General features: G+C 43.7%; 2 protein-coding genes across 17 annotated transcripts in view; one reads left to right on the top strand and one right to left on the bottom strand.

The window, feature by feature from the left end:
- The window catches only part of DRC9 (dynein regulatory complex subunit 9), a 46,713-nt gene that overhangs the window by 356 nt on the left and 26,239 nt on the right, over positions 1-20,118 (top strand). For 3 of the 15 annotated variants that reach the window (XM_078354899.1, XM_078354896.1, XM_017965999.4), the window contains exons 1-4: positions 9,348-9,386; positions 13,379-13,449; positions 14,770-15,043; positions 17,323-17,555. In XM_078354899.1, coding sequence (XP_078211025.1) covers positions 13,442-13,449; positions 14,770-15,043; positions 17,323-17,555 — 515 coding nt within the window. In that variant the 5' untranslated portion in view covers positions 9,348-9,386; positions 13,379-13,441. Of the gene's footprint in view, positions 1-1,675; positions 1,797-9,347; positions 9,438-10,438; positions 10,510-12,923; positions 13,262-13,378; positions 13,450-14,769; positions 15,044-17,322; positions 17,556-20,118 lie in introns of those variants that run through there. The other 12 variants (XM_078354898.1, XM_017966001.4, XM_017965997.4 and 9 more) reach the window with 8 other exon arrangements.
- Positions 4,034-9,082, bottom strand: RPL35A (ribosomal protein L35a). Of its 2 annotated transcripts, none has more exons than XM_008984144.4 (5): positions 8,970-9,082; positions 8,335-8,377; positions 7,999-8,151; positions 5,600-5,744; positions 4,034-4,139 (listed from the first exon to the last, which is right to left on the bottom strand). In XM_008984144.4, the coding sequence occupies exons 2-5, from the start codon at positions 8,343-8,345 to the stop codon at positions 4,116-4,118; spliced, it is 333 nt and encodes a 110-aa protein (XP_008982392.1). In that variant the 5' UTR covers positions 8,346-8,377; positions 8,970-9,082; the 3' UTR covers positions 4,034-4,115. The 2 variants fall into 2 exon arrangements, with proteins under 2 accessions (XP_008982392.1, XP_002759831.2); XM_002759785.7 differs by having other exon boundaries at positions 9,016-9,082.

The raw sequence follows: 20,118 nt of genomic DNA, 5'->3' as shown, positions 1-20,118 counted from the left end.
CGCTTTCAAAACCGGGCCGTAAGGAACTATATTAAATGGGAAATAGGGACAAATCCCCGTGACTCACGGCACTAAAGTAAAACTACAAACACTTGAGCTGTAAGTCATTCTATGGGAATTGAATAGGTAAACTATACTGGGAAACGAAGGGGTAAGAAAGAAGGAAAATCTCAAGAGTTACAAACTATGGGTGGAGACTGTAGACTAAGATACGAGGATAGGGTGGTGTTTTAAGTATTAGCATTTTACAAGTAAAGACTCACTAATGTGTCTACCATCCCACGACTAGTGGAAGTTGGGTTTCCAAACCACATTTCTGACTTAGGAAACGTTCTCTTTCCACAATACCACAAATAAATTGCTGTTGTGAATAAAGAATGGAACCAGTCATCTTAAGCTCCTACCTGTAACAATGGTATTATGCTAAAGAAAGGCTTTTTTTTTTTTTTTTGAGACGTAGTTTCACTCGTTATGGAGGCTGGAGTGCAATGACGCTATCTTGGCTCACTGCAACCTCTGCCTCACAGCTTCAAGCGATTCTCCTGCCTCCGCCTCCCAAATAGCCGGGATTTCAGGCGCCCACCACCACGCCCGCCAATTTTTGTACTTTTGGTAGAGATGTGGTTTCACCGCATTGCTCAGGCTAGTCTCCCCTGACCTCAGGTGATCTGCTCGCCTTGACCTCCCAAAGTGTTGGGACTACAGGCGTGAGCCACCGCGCCCGGCCAGGAGGAATGGCTATTTCAATGGCATAGTGGACAAGCTGCCAGCTAGACAAGCCCTTTCCTGTAAACCACGTGACTTACTGTGGCAACACTGCCTTGAGTACCTTTGACTTAATTTCTGTATGGGAGCAGAAAAACACATTATTCACAAATGCTGCACCATCCCAGTCACAAATAGCATACATTTATTTTTGAAGCTCATTTCCCATTGCACATTTAAGTTACTCGAGTTTCCCCAGAGTCTCAACCTTTTGTTTTCCCTGCTTTGCTCAAGCGCCTGCCACTTACTGTGTAAGCACCTCCATTGCTCTCTAGTCCACTCAGAATACCATTCACTTCTCCATATCTAACCCAGACCCGAAATACCCATCTGTCTTCATGGATATGTCCACAGGTAAACATCTTATAGCTTCTTCAAATTCAACTGTGCTCCTCTTCACAAAACCATCTCCTGGTTCCCCAGCTTTGTAAATGCACCATTACCCAGCCAGCTCCCATAGCCAGAAATGTTATAATTCTCAATTTGAGACTGAAAAGCCCACCTCATTTTCCCTTGTTTATGCTAGGCTGCCATTGGGATTTAAAATGTTAATCTGTAACACGGTGGTTTCCTAAGTGGGGAAAAAAGCAAAAAGATAAAATGTTAATCTGAGCTGGACATGATGGCTCACATCTGTCATCCCAGCACTTTGGAACAAGGCAGGGGGATCACATGAGGCCAAATTACAAACCAGCCTGGGCCCTTCCAAAAAATTTTTTTAGCTGGACGTGGGTGGCATGCACATGTAGTCCCAGATTCTCTGGAAGTTGTGGGCACAGGACTGCCTGAGTCCAGGAGTTCAAGGTTGCAGTGAGCTATGATCACACCACTGTACTGCAGACTGGGCAACAGAAACCGTCTGAAATGAATACATTTTTAAATTACAAAACTGGTCTCTCCTGCAAATCAGGTTCTTCAGTGACATTGTACTACGCACAAGAACAATCTTAAGCCTAAGATCCTCAGTACAGTACGAAAGACCTCTTATGTGGCATTTCTTCGTTTTCTGGACTTTCCAGTCAGCCAATCAGGTTGGTTCAAATGCCTTCTGTGTTCCTAAGATCTTCTTGCCATTTCCTGAGGTAATTCTTCCTCTACACTAAAAAGTTTCATTACACAGCCAGTAACCCTGAATACCCTGAGTACTGATCACATCTACTCCCCTGGCACAACGAACACAATAGGTACTTTTAGCTTATGTTGGCCTTTCAGAGTGGGTGTCCAAGATCAGCACTTCCTTCCCCGACCTCATAATTCCCAAGTTCAACTCATTAGCATTTTAATGACCCAATTCCAACTTCTGGCCATGAAAGGCACTGCTCGTGTCTGATGAATACAGCATAAATGCACCGTTTGCCTTAAAACCACAATCTCAATAAATGAGCCTAGCAGGAATGCAAATACAAGCCCATGTCCATGAAGCATAGGACTCCAACAATGGCAACTTTGGCCTGCATACAATCATTGGACTGACCAAACCTTACTTAGAACTGTCAATGTGACAGAGGGACCTTTGGGGGAGGTGGGCTTCTTGCTTTCTCTTGGGTCCATGTATCTCACTACCCTCTTTGTAGATTAGCAGATTTTAACAGGGTGGCTACTGGAGGAAGGGAAAGCAGGAAAGCTGAGACAGTATTGCACTTTCCCTTTCTACAAAATTTTCCCTCAGTCCTGCCTCCAGGAGATGGAGGAGCAAATAACATAGCCAGTGTGCTCTTCCTACCTAATCCCTTTTTTTTAGACGGAGTTTCGCTCTTGTTACCCAGGCTGGAGTGCAATGGCGCGATCTCGGCTCACCGCAACCTCTGCCTCCTGGGTTCAGGCAATTCTCCTGCCTCAGCCTCCTGAGTAGCTGGGATTACAGACGTGCGCCACCATGCCCAGCTAATTTTTTGTATTTTTAGTAGAGACGGGGTTTCACCATGTTGACCAGGATGGTCTCGATCTGTTGACCTCGTGATCCACCCGCCTCAGCCTCCCAAAGTGCTGGGATTACAGGCTTGAGCCACCGCGCCAGGCCCTAATCCTTTTTTTTTTACCTCTTTTCCCCAACACATTTCCAGCATGTTAATCGTTTTTTAGCATAGACAAGAGAACCCATACACATTTCAAAACTGCAAAAGGGCTTAGCATGGCAAACTCTCAGTTTCTTGTTGACATTTTCAGTGCAATTTACAGATCTGTTAATTTAAAAAACTATCCCTGCAACAGACAACACTAACCTTCAGGAGGGGGAAAAAAGACTGTTACTCCATCAATTAGAAATGTACAACCTGGGAAACACAGTGAGGCCCAGCTTTACAAATAACTAAAAGGTTAATTGGGTGTGGCAGCACACATGCCAGTGGTCCCAGCTATTCAGGAAGCTGTGGCAGGGTTGCCTGAGCCCAGGTTGAGGTTACAATAAGCTTGTCATCGTTCTACTGCACTCCAGCCTGTGAAACAAAACAAGACCTTGTCTCAAAGAAACAAAAAATCTACAACCACATTGCAAAGCCGATGCCTCAGTTGTTTTATTTTAGCACATTCCCAATAAATCTAAAATATCTGGGAGGCCTGTTTACTTCTTTAAAAGTGCAATCTTTACCAGCTTAAAACATGAAGCCAAAGAAAGCTGCCACCTTCCCACGCACTATTCCCAACCTCCATATACCTACCATAGGATTGCTTTTTACAAATGGAGTAATATGGCTTAATTCTCTTCAATACTGGAATACTGTGTCAAGTCCCAACAGCTTCTCATCCCAGTCTATCCAAATCAACTACCAAAGCCCATCAACATAATCTCCATTCAAATTTTTCCAATTCCTACTTAAAAGTTTCCCAACCAATCTGCATTCAACAAATGCACAGTATTACAAAGCACTTAGCAGGGTGTGGTGGCTCACATCTATAATCCCAGCACTTTAGGACAAGGAGGGAGGATTGCTTGAGCCCAGGAGTTTGAGGCCAGCAAGGGCAAGAATCAAACCCTCTCTCAAACAAAAAATTTTAAAATGAGCCAGGCATGGTGGCATGAGCCTATGGTCCCAACTACCTGAAAGGCAAAGATGGACTGCTTGATCCTTTGAATGTGAGGCTGAAGTGAGTGCCACTACACTCAGCATGGGCAACAGAGCAAGGCTCTGTCAAAGATACTCACATTAAAACCCATTACCTTCTAAATCTCTGTACTCGCCCTGTAATTTTCATCACATCTCTCTGATCTCCTTGTACTCCAAAAATACTGGACAACTTCCATCATTTTAAGCATGTAGTAGCAAATCAATTTAACATAGTTAAGTTTTTTAATCCACTTAACAAAAATACAAGAGCAGAAATCCACATTTATTTATTGACTTTTCATTAGTTTAAATCCTTGAGGGGTACAGCATCTGTGAGGAAAAAAAGAACATATAAAACATTAGGTGAATATATGTTTACAAATACTATCAAGAACTGTAATATGGATAAAACTCTGAAAGGCAACCAATTACACGTTCTAGTGGTAAGAACAGTTTTTATATGTACTGGCTGGGCATGGTGGCTCACACCCATAATCCCAGCAGTTTGGGAGGCTGAGACCATCCAAAACCCCATCTCTACTAAAAATACAAAAATTAGCTGGGCATGGTGGCGCATGCCTGTACTCCCAGCTACTCAGGAGACTGAGGCAAGAGAATCGCTTGAACTTGGGGGGCAGAGGTTGCAGTGAGCTGAGACCACACCACTGCACTCCAGCCCGGCGACAGTGAGACTCTGTCTAAAAACATATAGTGAAGATGCATTTAATTTTGCTTCTTCTAAAGACAGAGTAAAACACTCCTCTGTTGATAAACCCTAATGAACCACTTAGCAGAGTTCAACGGTATGTACCCCATGGTCCCAAGAATATAAAGGCTACATGCCAAAACAGACCCTAAAGAAAAAGTAGGAGCTATTTGAGAAAAATTACAGGAGAAAACTGAGAAAGCCTAGCACCAAAGACCTGAGACCTAGAAACATAAGTATCTGTTTTCCTCATATACAAAATAAAGCTGCTAACGCCTATTCTAACAAGACTGACAAGATGGAAATGGCGAAGTATTAACAATTACGTCAGGAGTTAACTGTTAAATTTTTGCCTTCTAGCAATTACTTCAGTGCCCCAAAAATATCTTCACCAGTAAACTATTCAAACCATTCAAGGCTGTCTATGGTGGTTCAAGAATGTAATAATCCCAACACTCTGGGACGCCGAGGTGGGCAGATCATTTGAGCCCAGGAGTGAGTTCAAGTTCAAGACCAGCCGAGGCAACATGGAGAAACCCTGTCATTGCAAAAAACACAAAAAATTATCTGGGCATGATGGTGCAGGCCTGCAGTTCCAGCTACTCGGGAGACTGAGGCATGAGTATCACTTCAACTCGGAGGCAAAGGTAGCGGCAAGCCAAGATCACGCCGCTGCACTCCGGCCCAGGTGACAGAGACCATGTCTCAAACCCTACCCCCACCACACCGCCAATAAAATTAGATGGGTGTGGTGGCACATGCCTATGGTCCCAGCTACTTGGGGAACTGAGATGAGAGGACTGCTTGAGCCCAGGAGGTAGAAGCTGCAGTGAGCTGTGATCATGCCACTGCACCCCAGGCCCCAGGCTGGGTGACAAAGTGAAACCCTGTCTCAAAAAAAAAAAAAAAAAACAAATACCTATTCTTTCAATTATTGTTTATCTCCACTGCTCTACAATACACAAATTTTGCAGCATAATTTACTGGTATCAGTGTCAAAGTCAGAGTCTATAGAAGTCAAAACCCAACACCTTGAACTTAGTCTGACTCGTCAGAGGTCCTTTTTGCTAAAAATTGTACTCACCACTCGGATTCTGTGTCCAATGGCCTTAGCAGGAAGGTTGCTTCGGAACTTGGCACGAACCATGCCGCTGTTTCCATGAGCCCGAGTTACCTTTCCCCAGATCACTCTGGTTTTGTTTGGTTTGCCACCAGGAGTCACTGTGTTGCTGATTTTATAAAGGAAAAGAAGAGGAATACAGACCAATATAGTCAGATACAAATTCAAGGTGACCTCTAGATGAGTGGTTCTCAACCCACTGAATCACCTGAGAACCTTTAAATGCCTGGAACACCATTCATTCGACAGATATTTATCGAGTACCTATTGTATGCCGGGCACTTCTCTAAAATACAGCAGCTATAAAACAAAAATCTCTTTCACACGATAAGTAAGTATAAGAAAAATACATAGGTGGTCAGATAACAGATGAAACATTGAGAAAAATAGCAAAAAAGGACAGATATGAGGACGTTTGTGTGTACTGCAATTTTGAATAGCCAAGGAAGGTCTGACTGAGGTGACAATGGAACAAAGACTGGAAAAGGAGGATGCCATGAAGTTATCAGGGGACTAGTGCAGGCATTGGAGGAAGACCCAAGGAGGGTGTGCACTGGGTCTTATGGGGTCTTAACGACCAGCTTTTAGTGAATGAGACAAACCACTGAGGTTTCAGCAATGCACAAAGGATGTGACTTTATATATATTTCCTTTAATTAGACAACAGTTGTCTTTCACCCAGCCTGCAGTGCAGTAACCCAATCATCGGTCACTGCAGACTCCATCTCATGACATCAAGCAATCCTCCCACCTATGCCTCCCAAACACTGGGATTACAGGTGTGAGCTACTGCACCTGGCCCCCGACTTAAATTTTAAGCCACTGACTTAAAATGTTAAAGGAACACTTTGCCTGCAGATGAAAAGGTGGGGCAATGATGAAAACACTTTCCCAGAGATTTTAATTGGCCTGGAATGGGTTAAGAAAATAGGATTGGCTGAGCACTGTGGTTCAGGCCTGTAATCCCAGCACTTGGGAGGCCAAGGCGGGCAGATTACAGGGTCAGGGGTTCTAGAGCAGCCTAGCCAACATGACACAACCCCATCTCTATTAAAAAGACAGAAGTTAGCCTGGCATGGTAGCACACGCCTGTAATCCCAGCTACTGGGGAGGCTTAGGTCACAGTGAGCCAAGATCACTCCAGTCTGGGTGACAGAGCAAGATGTCCTCTCAACAAAAAGAACTAATGTCTACAGTATCAATACCTTTAGGCATGCATAAAAGCCGCAATTTGGGCCTGGTGCACTGACTCACACCCGTAATCCCAGCACTTTGGGAGGCAGAGCCGGGTGGCTCACTTGAGGTCAGGAGTTCAAGACCAGCCTGACCAACACTGTGAAACCCTGTTTCTACTAAAAATACAGAGTTAACCCCAACTACTTGGGAGGCTGAGGCAGGAAAATCGCTTGAACCTGGGAGGTGGAGATTGCAGTGCATTGAGATTGTGCCACTGCACTCCAGCATGGACAAGAGTGAAACTATGTCTCAAAAAAAAGAAAAGAAAAAAAAAATCTTAATTTTAAGGCATCAACAAAATGCATTACACACGAAAAGCGTTCTAAACCACCTTAAATTCTGGCCAAAGGAGCTGAGAAGAAAATTAAAAACCTTTAAATGATCACAATGTAATAAGAAATTCGCTCCTTTATTAAGTGCCAAAAGTTCCTAAATCCAACACCGCCCTCAAAAAGTAATGTCCTTCTAAAACTCCCCATTAAGTTCAATGACGCAAAATAGGCACCACAGCAACACCAATCCAGCCTGGCCAACATGGGAAAACCTAGTCTCTAATAAAAAATACAAAAATTAGCAGGGTGTGGTAGTGAACCCCTTGAAGCCCAGCTACTCAGAAGGCTGAGGCTGGAGAACTGCTTGACACTTGACTCAGGAGGCGGAGGTTGCCATGGGACAAGATCGCGCCACCTCACTTCGACCTGGGCAACAGAGCAAGTCTCTTGTCAAAAACAAAAAAACCAATACCAAATACTTCAGCCACCTCTTTTGTTTATTCTTCCAATAGGAAAATGAAGCCAGGCGCAGTGGCTCACGCCTGTAATCCTAGCACTTTAATAAGAGGCCAAGGCGGGTGTATCACCTGAGGTCAGGAGTTTGAGAGCAGCCTCGCCAACAAGACAACCAACCCCCTCACGCCCCCACCCCCAACTAAAAATACAAAAACTAGCTGGGCGGGTGCCTGCAATCTCAGCTACAAGGGAAGCTGAGGCAAAACTGCTTGAATCGGAGGCGAAGGTTGCAGTGAGGGAGATAGCTCACTGGACTCCAGCCTGGGCAACAGAGCAAGAGTCCATTATTTAAAAAAAAGAAAAAGAGACAGATCTCAAATTAAAACCCAATAAACTTACTTCTTTGCTTTGTATACATAAGCACATCTCTTGCCCAAATAGAATTCTGTTTCATCTCGGGCATAAACACCTTCGATTTTAAGAAGAGCTGTGTGCTCCCTTTGGTTCCGGAGACCCCGCTTATAGCCGGCAAAAATAGCCTTGGACCACAGCCTAAGAAACAAAAGATACACAACATGAAACGCAATCTTCAACGAACCAGTTAGACCTGTAATAACCCCCACCCAAAAGTTACCTAGAGCGAACATCTAATTTTTTTCTTACCAATTTTAAGCTCTCATTTACGTTCACGTGTAACACACAAAAACAAACAGCAACTATATTTAAAACGCGTACCTTCCAGACATAGCTCCTTCTGTAAGTCCTGTTCCCAGCAGGCCTTAAAACAAAAGATTCTGTTTAAAGCAAGCCACACAAATGTCCCGCCCCGTCCCCTCTCATTTAAGCCTCTAAGGCAAATTCCTTTTGAATCGGAATTTCACGTAAGAGTGCGGGGAAAATATTACGCCAGAACATCCGTATGAAACGCGGGGTCCGGCTAGACATTCGAACCTCAGAGAAGTTAGTATCTAAGCAAACTTAAGAATGAGACAAAACTAAGGGACAAGAGGCACTAAAATAACTCTTAGAAAAGCCTGGGAACACTCGGGAAAAGAAATGGAGACTTAAGCAGAGAAACACATCTAAGACCTTTACACTTGGCGGGGGAGAAAAGCTGAGGAAGAGACTGTTAGCAAAGGGAGGAAACAAAAACCCTATCCTAAAGGAAGCACGGCCCCATGGACAACTGCAGACGAACAAAAATATCCATTTCACTCCGCTCGGGTCCAAGAATTTAACTTAGATAACCGGGCAGCCGTTCTCCGGGTGTGAGGGGACCAAGCACAATCAGTCCAGCATCTCCTGCATCCTGTTGTCTCTCTTCTTGAAACCCATAGAAATCAATGGCTGGCAGTGATTCCGATACGCACCGGCAACTCGCTAGGGTAGACGAACAAACTCACTCCAGTCATTTACCTCCAAATTTCAGCAGCAGGCGCTTCTCTAGCCTCCACAAGTGCCAAGATGGCGGGAAGAGAAATACGAGGCCCCGCCGCGCGGCCTTGTGGGATTAAGCACCTCTCCAATGCGCCCTCAATTTAGGCATCTTCTAAAAACGCCAGAACAGCAGCCCTCGGAAATCGTCTTCGGACTGAAATAAGTCACATTCAAGAGCACTCTTAGAATTATTTTACTTAATCCTTTCATTTTGGTAGGCTGCAAGGTAAGCCTATTAGTTGGTAACAGGGGAAGGCAAAATAGTAGCCAGCTAAATCCGCCGAAGCTGTGCGTTGCCATAGAAACAACTTAGCTTGCTCCTTGCGTCCCCGGATGCTGTCGGTGGAAAGGTGAGGCTGCCTGAGGAGAGGACGGTCCCACTGCCTAAAGGCTGATTGACTGTAAGATTGATTTGCGAACAAATCGAGGGTGCTTTTCCTTCGATTCATACAGCAATAGACAGAACGGAGACTCTAACCTAGCATGGAAGAGAAAGGCTGGGAGCAGGAAGGCAGCAGGAGCTCTTCCCTTTTTCTTTTTCTATACTTCTTTTCTCCCCTCTACTTAGTTATCTCTTCAAGAAATGAGTCTGGGCACTGTGGCTCACGCCTGTAAACCCAGCTCTTTGGGAAGCCGAGGCGAGAGGATCGCTTGAGGCCAGGAGTTCGAGACCAGCCTGGGCAGCATAGTGAGACCATCTCCCCCGCCCTCCCCTATCTCTACAAAAGAAAAAAAAAGAATTAAAAAAAGAATGAAAGGACTTAAATTCTTACCTCCATTCTTCTTTTTGGATCCAAGGTATAAGGAGGACTGCCTAGAGGAGGCTTTATCGCCTTTTTAGACTTATTTTAGCTACCTCGTGTCCGCACCTGATAGGTCCTCAGTAGATACTTGTAGAGGTGTATTCGTGGACGCCAGAGATTTACATTTCCGAATTATTACGCATTTATTTGGGTTACCCTATGGATTCATTAATTTATTTAACAAATAGTTTAATGAATGGCTACCCTATACCAAGGTTTGTGTAGGATGACCACATGGCAGTAAACAAATCTCTTCCCTCATGGAGCTTACATCCTACGAGGGGGAGCAAGACAGTGAACAAGGAAAATAGGTGGCACATTAGAAGAAGGTAGCTTCTGTGGAGAAAATTAAGCAGAGAGGCCAGTGTAAAAGGCTTTCCGCCCCTTACTTTGAGATGGGAAGTATTTAAGGGTTCTGAACAGAAGAGTGACTCGATCTGACTTCCATATTGAGAAAGTCACTGCGTTGGGACTGAAGGGAGGCAAGGGCACCAGCAGGAAGAGAATTATAGGTTACTGTAGTGAATGTGATGAGAGATGATGGTGTGGAAACACACGTGATGAGTACTGGAATTCTGATTATATTTAAATTCTGGCAGGATTTGCTGGTGGATGAGGAATGAGAGAGAGGAGTAAAGGATGGCTCCAAAGTTGCATGAAATAGATGTTTGTAAGTCACTGTTAAAATCAGATCCTGTCTTAAATATATCAGGATAGAACTCGTACCCTGTAGCCCACTGCCACACCCAATGTTCTCTGTCCCAGAAAGAAATGTGCTAGAAATTTCACTATCAGATATTAATTTGTCAAAGTTCTAAATGTAAATCCTCCTGGGAGGAATACACATTAAATGTGAGTTTCATTTGTTTGCTCACATAGTATTCATTCCAGAAATACTTGAGTGCAGTGCCTGAAACTTAGTGCCTGATAAAACCGTGAGCATCATTGTCATGGTTCCTGCTTGCATGGAACAGTTGTCCAGTGGGTAGAAACTGACATAAACATAACAAATTGTGAACAGAGCTCTGTGGGAAAATAGTGCCATGAATGCCCTGACCTAGCCTGATGAGTTAGGAAAAAGATCACTTGGAGAAGTGTCATTTAAGGCATTTTTCAAACTGCAGGTGATGATCCATTAGTAAAGCATGATTATAATACTTTTTAAAACAAAGTATGTTAGAATAAAAAATATCAGAATGTTATCACATATGGAAAGCATAAGTTGTTTTTATCAAACATTTGTTTCAGTTATTTGTATGTGTGTGTGTATATATATATATATATACAACGATCTAGTATACATACATTTTACATGTATGTATGTATACAATTATCTAATATACACATAGAATGTATATATATATACATACATTCTATGTGTATATTGTTTGCTCACATAGTATTCATTCCAGAAATACTTGAGTGCAGTGCCTGAAACTTAGTGCCTGAAACTTAGATCATTGTATCATTAAGTGTGGCCCTGAAAGGAAACAGTTTTCAGTTTAAAACTTAATAAAGGATCTGTTTACAAAGGTGAAGCAAGAGTAAAGGCCAAGCATGCTGGCTCATGCCTGTAATCCTAGCACTTTGGGAGGCTAAGGTGGGTGTATCATTTGAGGTCGGGAGTTCAAGACCAGGTTGGTCAACATAGTGAAACCCTGTCTCTACTAAAAATACAAAATTAGGCAGGTGTGTGCCTATGGTCCCAGCTACTTAGAAGGCTGAGGTATGAGAATTGCTTGAACCTGGGAGGCAGAGGTTTCAGTGAGCCAAGATCGTGACACTGCACTCCAGCCTGCATGACAGAGTGAGACTGTCTCACACACACACAAAAAAGGTAAAGCAGGAGTGAAACTACAAGGGATGATGGAGTCTCCCCAGACGTAGGAGAGAAATAGTTACCCAAGCCCAGAGAGAGAGAAGTTTGGAGAGAATTACCTGACAGGAGCCGTGTCCTTTGATAGAGGAACATAACCAACCAATGATATTCTGGCAGAGAAAGAACTGGGAGAATAAACGCCTGATCTCTCTTCCCTACACTGAATCTCTTTCTGGAATCTCCCATGGATATACTCCATATGGGTCAGTCTCCCAGAGCACAGAAAATGTTAGAGATTTCACCTAGGAATATGACACAGTTTTAAGCTGTGATGGGTCAGGGCGACTTTACGAGGTCAAGAGGTGAGGAAAGAGGGGCTTAACTGGAAGGAATAGCATGTGCAAAGACCCTGAGTTGTAAGTGAGCATGAGTCCATAGAACTGAAAGAAGCCCATTGAGGCTGGAGCCCAGACAGCAAGGAAAGGGCAGTTACAGTTAGGTCTAGAGAGGAACAGAAGGGCCCAGATCATACAGACCTTGTAGACCAAGTTAAGAATTTTGCTCTTTGTCCTAAGGCAACGGGAAACTATTGAAGGGTTTTAAAGAGGGACATAATCAGATTTTCAATTTTAAAAGATCACTTCCTGCACCTTCCAACAGGACATCTGAAAAAAAATTTTTTAATTAAAAGACCGTTTCCAATTTGGAGGTTGTTGGAGTAGTTTCAGCAAAAAAAGGGGGTGGGGGGGAAGCCAAAACACAGCAACAACTAGGTCCAACTTGGGGGATATGGAAAGAGAAGGTAAAATCCGGCCAGGCGCAGTGGCTCACGCCTGTAATCCCAGCACTTTGGGAGACGAAGGCGGGCGGATCACCTGAGATCAGGAGTTCCAGACCAGCCTGGCCAACATGATGAAACCCCGTCTCTACTAAAAATACAAAAATAAGCTGGATGTGGTGGCGGGCACCTGTAATTCCAGTTACTTAGGAGGCTGAGGCAGGAGAATTGATTGAACCCAGAAGGTGGAGGTTGCAATGAGCCAAGATCGCACCACTGCACTCCAGCCCATGCAACAGTATGAGACTCCATCTCAAAAACAATAAAAAATAAATAAAAATCATGATACAATAAAACATACTAAAACCATGTTAAACATTAATTTACCTGAGGAAGAGACTCAAAGAGTGCATGTATCTTCAGTTTTTTGGTAGACCAGTAATAATTAAGTTGACAACTTTTTTTTGTTGTTTGTTTTTTGAGACAGAGTTTCACTCATTGCCCAGGCTGGAGTGCAATGGTATGATCTCGGGTCACCACAGCCTCCACTTCCCAGATTCAAGCGATTCTCCTGCCTCAGCCTCCTGAGTCGCTGAGATTACAGGCATGCACCACCATGCCTAATTTTATATTTTTAGTAGAGATGGGGTTTGTCCATGTTGGCCAAGATAGTTTCAAACTCCTGACCTCAGGCGACCTGCCCGCCTCAGCCTCCCAAAGGGCTGGGATTACCCATGCCTGGCCTAAGTTGACCACTTAATAGACCTGCACTCCATCATGTCAGGGTTCCTTCACTTCTGGGACTGCTCTACTCCACAAAAAGAGGTAATAGTCACAGCTCTTGTAATTCTTTAACTTTCTCTTAATGAAATGGTATAGAAATAACTGAAAGATCATTCAAGACTCCCATAAACTAATCTCAGTGTTTCCTTCCCATTTTAGGTAACTGCATTTTTGTGAAATTATAAATATACCACCAAGGGTAACGAAACTAACTCAAGAAGAATGGAAGAGTATGTTTAAAATTCCAATGTATTTTGTATACATATATTTAAATTATGCCTTCTGTTAAATTTCTGTGTATAACTTATCTATTGCTGTGTAACACATTACCCCAAAACTTAGTGACTTAAAATATAAACATTTATTCTTTCTCAGAGTTTCTGTGGGTCCTGAGCTTAGGAGCAGGTTGGTTGGCTGGTGCTGGCTTGGGGTCTCTCCTGAGCTTGAGGTTGGCCACGGGTGGCAGTGATCTGAAGATCTGACAGGGGCTGGAGTATCCACTAGAACTGGCAAGTTGGTGCAGGCTACCAGCAAGAGGTCTTAGTCCCTTACCCTTGACGATGGGTTCACAGTGCTGCTGAAGTGTCCTCATGCCAACGCAGCCGTCTTCCCTCATGGTGAGAGATTTGAGAGAGTAAGGCAGAAGCTGTCTTTTATCATCTAGCTTTGGAAGTCACACTCTGTCATTCCCACAATAACCTTCTGGTTACATAGGCTAGTCCTGTTCAGTTGGGGTAGACTACACAGAGGCATTAATACTAGAAAGTGAGAATCATTTGGGCCACCTTGGAGACTAGATACCACATTCTGTTTTTCACTCATCATGAGACACTTTTGGTTAGCATCTAAAGATACTCTTAGGAAAAAACGTTAATTCTGGCTCAAATTCAAATTGATCAGCATAGCCAAACTGCATGAGCTACATATCTTTATTAAACAGTGAGTTGTTTGCCTTTGGTTGGTCAAAATGGAAGATATTTAGTGGAATCACATGCAAATTCCTCCTTTTGTTTTTTTAATCTGGGTTATTATTGTAATTATTTAATTTTCCCTTAATAAAATGGTATAGAAATAACTGAAACGTCATTCAAGACTCCCATACACTAATCTCAGTGTTATATTATATGACCACATGAGTATCACAGGAGCCCAGCACATTGCTGCCTGTGCTTTTGAGTTAAAGTAATGTTTAAATATGGGTTGCTGGGCCGGGCGCGGTGGCTCAAGCCTGTAATCCCAGCACTTTGGGAGGCTGAGGCGGGTGGATCACGAGGTCAACAGATCGAGACCATCCTGGTCAACATGGTGAAACCCCGTCTCTACTAAAAATTACAAAAAATTAGCTGGGCACGGTGGTGCGTGCCTGTAATCCCAGCTACTCAGGAGGCTGAGGCAGGAGAATTGCCTGAACCCAGGGGGCGGAGGTTGCGGTGAGCCGAGATTGCGCCATTGCACTCCAGCCTGGGTAACAAGAGTGAAACTCCGTCTCAAAAAAAAAAAAAAAAAAAAATATGGGTTGCTGACTTATTTTTTCTTTATTCTTTTCTTAGAGACAGCCTGGGAGACTCAAACCTTTTTCCAGAAGTTTGGCATTCTGAGATGACAGTGTCAGTGACAGGCGAACCACCTAGTACCGTAGAAGAAGAAGGACTACCTAAAGAAACAGGTGTAGAAATCATCCCAGAAATCCTTGAAATCCTACAGCCACTCTCCCTTCCAGATGTGCTGAGGGTCTCTGCAGTCCTGGAGGATGCCATAGACCAGCTCTCTATTTTAAAGTACATCATGCTGATTCAGTACGAGGGAAGACAGAGCATCAGCATGGTACATACTCGCTCACCGTTAGTTAATTTTGCTTTATTTATTTTTTATTTCTCCATCATTTATAGTACCTATCCCATTATGTTTATGTTCTTTCTTTCTTCCTTGTTTTCTTTTTTGGGGGGATGGGGGCAGAGTCTCATTCTGTCACCTAGGCTGGAGTGTAGTGCTGTTTCTAGTACTCAGTAAATCAGGACATGTGACACATTTGCTTCCCTTTCCAGCGTCCAAGTATAAAGGCAGAGGAATAGTGTTAGGGAACTCAGAAAATGGGGCCTCCCAGAGATTGCAGTGAGCCAAGATAGCGCCATTGCACTCCAGCCTCGGTGACAGAGTGAGACTTTGTCTCAAAAAAAAAAAATTATTTATTTAAATAAAAGAGACAATGAGGCCCCCTAGAGCTTACATTTTCTGCTTATTCCCTTATACAAAATATAAGATGATAACTACTTATTTTACCAGTGGGAAAATGGGGACACAGAGATGTCAGATAGTTGCCCAAGGTCAGTACAGTTTAGAGACAGAGCCGGATGCAAAGATGGCTTCAGAATCCATATGTGTCTTCCGTAAATCACATGGCTTCAGAATCCATGTGTGTCGTCCCTAAGTCACATGGCTTCAGAATCCATGTGTGTCGTCCCTAAGTCACATGGCTTCAGAATCCATGTGTGTCTTCCGTAAATCACATGGCTTCAGAATCCATGTGTGTCGTCCCTAAGTCACATGGCCCCTCAGTGGCTCAACTTTTAGCCAGTTTAGTCTACATAGGCATCGTCAACTAAAAGGCATGTGCTGTTCCTGTGTTCTTTAACATTCAAGTTTGGGTCTGAAAAAGAAATTATTCTGGCTTTTCCCTCCGTGATCATCAAAATCTACATCATACTGCCAAATCTACTATCAGCCTCTGCTTTCAGTATGATTCTCCTTTTTTATTTATATTTCAAATTCCTATGTTCAATGAACATTTGAGTCTCTGCTATATGCTAGTCATTGTTCTAAGCAATGGTACTATAAAGATGGCCACATCCAATCTTGTTCCAAAAATAACTTTAGTCTTCAAAAAAAGTTTTTTTTGAAGTGACCCAAGATCACTAAGACAATGTCCCTTCCCTCCTAGAAACCACAATCTGATGGAGATACTTTATAAAAAATTACGGTATGATAAATGCCTGCTAACAGAGATATTTCACAAAGAACTTTACTTTTTTTTTTGAGACGGAGTTTCGCTCTTGTTACCCAGGCTGGAGTGCAATGGCGCCATCTCGGCTCACCTCAACCTCCGCCTCCTGGGATCAGGCAATTCTCCTGCCTCAGCCTCCCAAGTAGCTGGGATTACAGGCACGCGCCACCATGCCCAGCTAAGTTTTTGTATTTTTAGTAGAGACGGGGTTTCACCATGTTGACCAGGATGGTCTCCATCTCTTGACCTCGTGATGCACCCACCTCAACCTCCCAAAGTGCTGGGATTACAGGCTTGAGCCACCGCGCCCGGCCAGAACTTTACTTTTGATCAATTAACCAGGCGGTAAGTTGGGGAATGAGAGAGAAAGGGAATGCTGTGTGAAGTTAGCAGCAGGATATGGTTTGGTGTGGCTGAAGAAAACGGCACATTTTCTTGGAGTGTAGAGAATAAGTCAGAAACAATAATGTTGAAAATGTAGCCGGGCACGGTGGCTCATGCCTGTAATCCCAGCACTTTGGGAGGCTGAGGCGGGTGGATCACTAGGTCAAGAGATCGAGACCATCCTGGTCAACATGGTGAAACCCCGTCTCTACTGAAAATACAAAAAAAAATTAGCTGGGCATGGTGGCGCGTGCCTGTAATCCCAGCTACTCAGGAAGCTGAGGCAGGAGAATTGCCTGAACCCAGGAGGTGGAGGTTGCGGTGAGCCGAGATCGCGCCATTGCACTCCAGCCTGGGTAACAAGAGTGAGACTCCGTCTAAAAAAAAAAAAAAAAGAGATTGAGACCAGCCTGGCCAACACAGTGAAACGCCATCTCTACTAAAGATAAAAAAATTAGCTGGGCATGGTGGCACATGCCTATAATCCCAGCTACTCCAGGGGTTAAGGCAGGAGAATTGTTTGAACCCAGGAGGTGGAAGTTGCAGTGAGCTGAGATTGCGCCATTGCACTCCAGCCTGGGTGACAGACAAGGCTCCATCTCAAAAAAAAAAAAAAAAAGAGAGAAAAAAAATGTAGACAAAAGCCTCTTTCTTGTAGTATTATCTCTTTAAAAAAAAAAAAAAAAAAACTTTCTAATTTTTTTATTGTTTTGAAAAGAAAAGTGGAGAAATGAATCTAGAAGGAAAGAATCTACACAAACTTCCAATGGCCTCAACAATCACAAAAATACCTCATCCATTAATACCCAAAGAAGAACCCGATTTGCCAGAAATCGGACAAAGAGGCCAATTTCCTGTGGAGTTTAACAAAATGCAGGATCTTATCTTCAAAAATCCTACAAGGCAGACCATAATGACTGCGGAGACACTGAAGAAAATTCAGCTCGATAGGTAAGGAAGGGACACGTTTTGCAATGGAATCGTGTATTTACACGTAGATGGGAGAATGGGTGCCTGGGTGGCTGGCTGCTCTCTTCTGTGGGTTAATCATTACTGTGTATGCAGATTGACTGCTGAGAATAGGGTTAGCTAATCAGCGGCCGGGTGACCCGAATGGAAAGCAAGGTGGCTATATGATATTGCACAAGTTACTAAGGCTTTTTTGTGTTCAGACCCAGTTTTACTCTTGCGGCCCAGTCTGGAGTGCAATGGTGCGATCTCGGGCACTGCAGCCTCTACCTCCTGAGTTCAAACGACTCTCCTGCCTCAGCCTCCTGAACAGCTGGGATTACAGGTGTATACCACCATGCCTGGCTAATTTTTGTATTTTTGGTAGAGACGGTTTCACCATGGTGGCCAAGCTGGTCTCAAACTCCTGACCTCAGGTGATCCACCTGCCTCAGCCTCCCAAAGTGTTGGGATTACAGGCGTGAGCCACCGTACAAGTTATTATGTCTTTGTTTCCAATTTTTATTTTATTTATTTTTAAAATTCTTTTTTTTCCTTCAGACATATGCCTGCATACTGCTTATTTCTTAGAGACTAGGTCACTATGTTGCCCAGGCTGGAGGGCAGTAACTATTCACAGGAGATGTCAGAGCACTGCCATCCTCAGGCTTCTGGCTTCGAGTGATCTTCTCGCATAGCTGGAACTACGGGCACACTGGCTGTTTTTAATCACTGAAAATGAGAATGGGCCAGGCACAGTGGCTCACACCTGTAATCCCAGCACTTTGGGAGGCCAAGGTGGGCAGATCATGAGGTCAGCAGTTTGAGACCAGCCTGGCCAACAAGGTGAAACGCCATCTCTACTAAAAACACAAAAATTACCTGGGCATGGTGGCGTGCACCTGTATTCACAGCTACTCAGGAGGCTAAGGCAGGAGAATTGCTTGAACCTGGGAAGTGGAGGTTTCAGTGAGCTGAGATCACGCCACTGCACTCCAGCCTGGGCAACAGAGCAAGAATCTGTCTTGAAAAAAAAAATGACAATAATAGCAGCCTTGCAACAGTAGTGTAAGAGTTAGAAATAAGGCTCTAGCTGAGTACCTGGCACATATTGGTAGCTATTGTGATGCTTTATTCATTAATAGGAAATAGCTGCTGGATAGCCAAATTTTAACTGTGTTTTAACCCTGAGGGTTTCTTAAATCCCCATTGCCTCATAATTTTTTGTTGTCAGCTGATTCGATGACAAACCTGTTAAGTTTAAGAGGCTGTAACATTATGCCAAGAACTTTTGGTAAATGAGTTTACTGCAGTTCACCCAGTGCCACGAGCTAAATCCAGCATGAAATCTGTTTTTGAAGATTTACTGGATTACAGTATTGCCCATTTGTTTATACGTTGTCTGTGACTGCTTTCATGCCACAATGCAGAGTTGAGTCATTGCCTAAGAGAACTTATGGGAGGCAAAGCCGAATATTTACTATTTGTCCCTTTACAGAAAAAGTTTGCTGACCTTGGTATTAGACCCTAACCAAGGGTAAGATCCGCTGCTCAAGTCAGTCTGGCCCAGATTTGCATCTGACAGAAGGGTGTCCTGCTTATACATTGCCCAGTGCAGTTAACGTCCTTTCCATTCTCAGTGTGTGACTCATATCTTTTCTTGAAAGACCCAAAATACCAGTCTCAGATTATTTGTAGGGGATTAGTTTTAGGTTTATATTCCATATGAAACCCAGCGTGGCCGAGTGCAGTGGCTGACACCTGTAATCCCAGCACTTTGGGAGGCCAAGGCAGGCGGATCACAGGATCAGGAGATCGAGACCATCCTGGCCAACATGGTGAAACCCCGTCTCTACTAAAAATACAAAAAAAGTAGCTGGGCGCAGTGGTGCACGCCTGTAGTCCCAGCTACTTGGGAGGCTGAGGCAGTGAACCAAGGAGGCGGAGATTTCAGTGAGCCAAGATCACTTCACTGCAATACAGCCTGGGTGACAGTGTGAGACTCCGTCTCAAAAAAAAAAACCCAGGGTATACTCATGAAATGTACATCTTCCACAGTTATCCAGAATCAAAGTGGAAATCACAATATTAAAGACATAAAAATGACAATAGATTGGAGGTGGTGGCTCACACCTGAGATTCTACCACTTTGGGAGGCCAAGGTGGAAGAATTGCTTGAGCCCAGAAGTTTGAAACCAGCCTGGGCAACAGTGAAATCTCATCTCTACTAAAAATAAAAAAAATTATCTGGGCATGATGGTGCGTGCCTATGGTCTCAGCTACTCTGGAGGCTGAGATGTGAGAATCACCTGAGCCTGGAAAGTGAGACTCTATCTCTAAATAAATAAATACATTAATTAATAATTTTTAAAAATCACAAAGTTCCCTTTCATTTATTTTTTTCCTTCTTTGCAGACAGAGTCTTACTCTGTCGCCCATCCTAGAGTGTAGTGGTGCCTCCTCATGAGGTCAGGAGTTCAAGATCAGCCCAGCCAACATGGTGAAACCCTGACTCTACTAAAAATACAAAAATTAGCCAGGTGTGGTGGTGTGTGCCTGTAATCTC

This window comes from Callithrix jacchus, chromosome 17, assembly GCF_049354715.1.
Source record: "Callithrix jacchus isolate 240 chromosome 17, calJac240_pri, whole genome shotgun sequence".
Lineage (NCBI taxonomy): Eukaryota > Metazoa > Chordata > Mammalia > Primates > Cebidae > Callithrix > Callithrix jacchus.
Note: the sequence above shows the minus strand (reverse complement) of the source record. Positions and strands in the feature narration are given on the sequence as shown.

Bases quoted from the DNA above. Each gene is read 5' to 3' on its own strand.
- RPL35A (XM_008984144.4), bottom strand. The intron at 5,745-7,998 runs GTAAGTTTATTG...TTATAAAATCAG, and splicing joins TATGTATACAAAGCAAAGAA to CAACACAGTGACTCCTGGTG. The intron at 4,140-5,599 runs GTGAGTACAATT...TTTTCCTCACAG, and splicing joins TTGGACACAGAATCCGAGTG to ATGCTGTACCCCTCAAGGAT.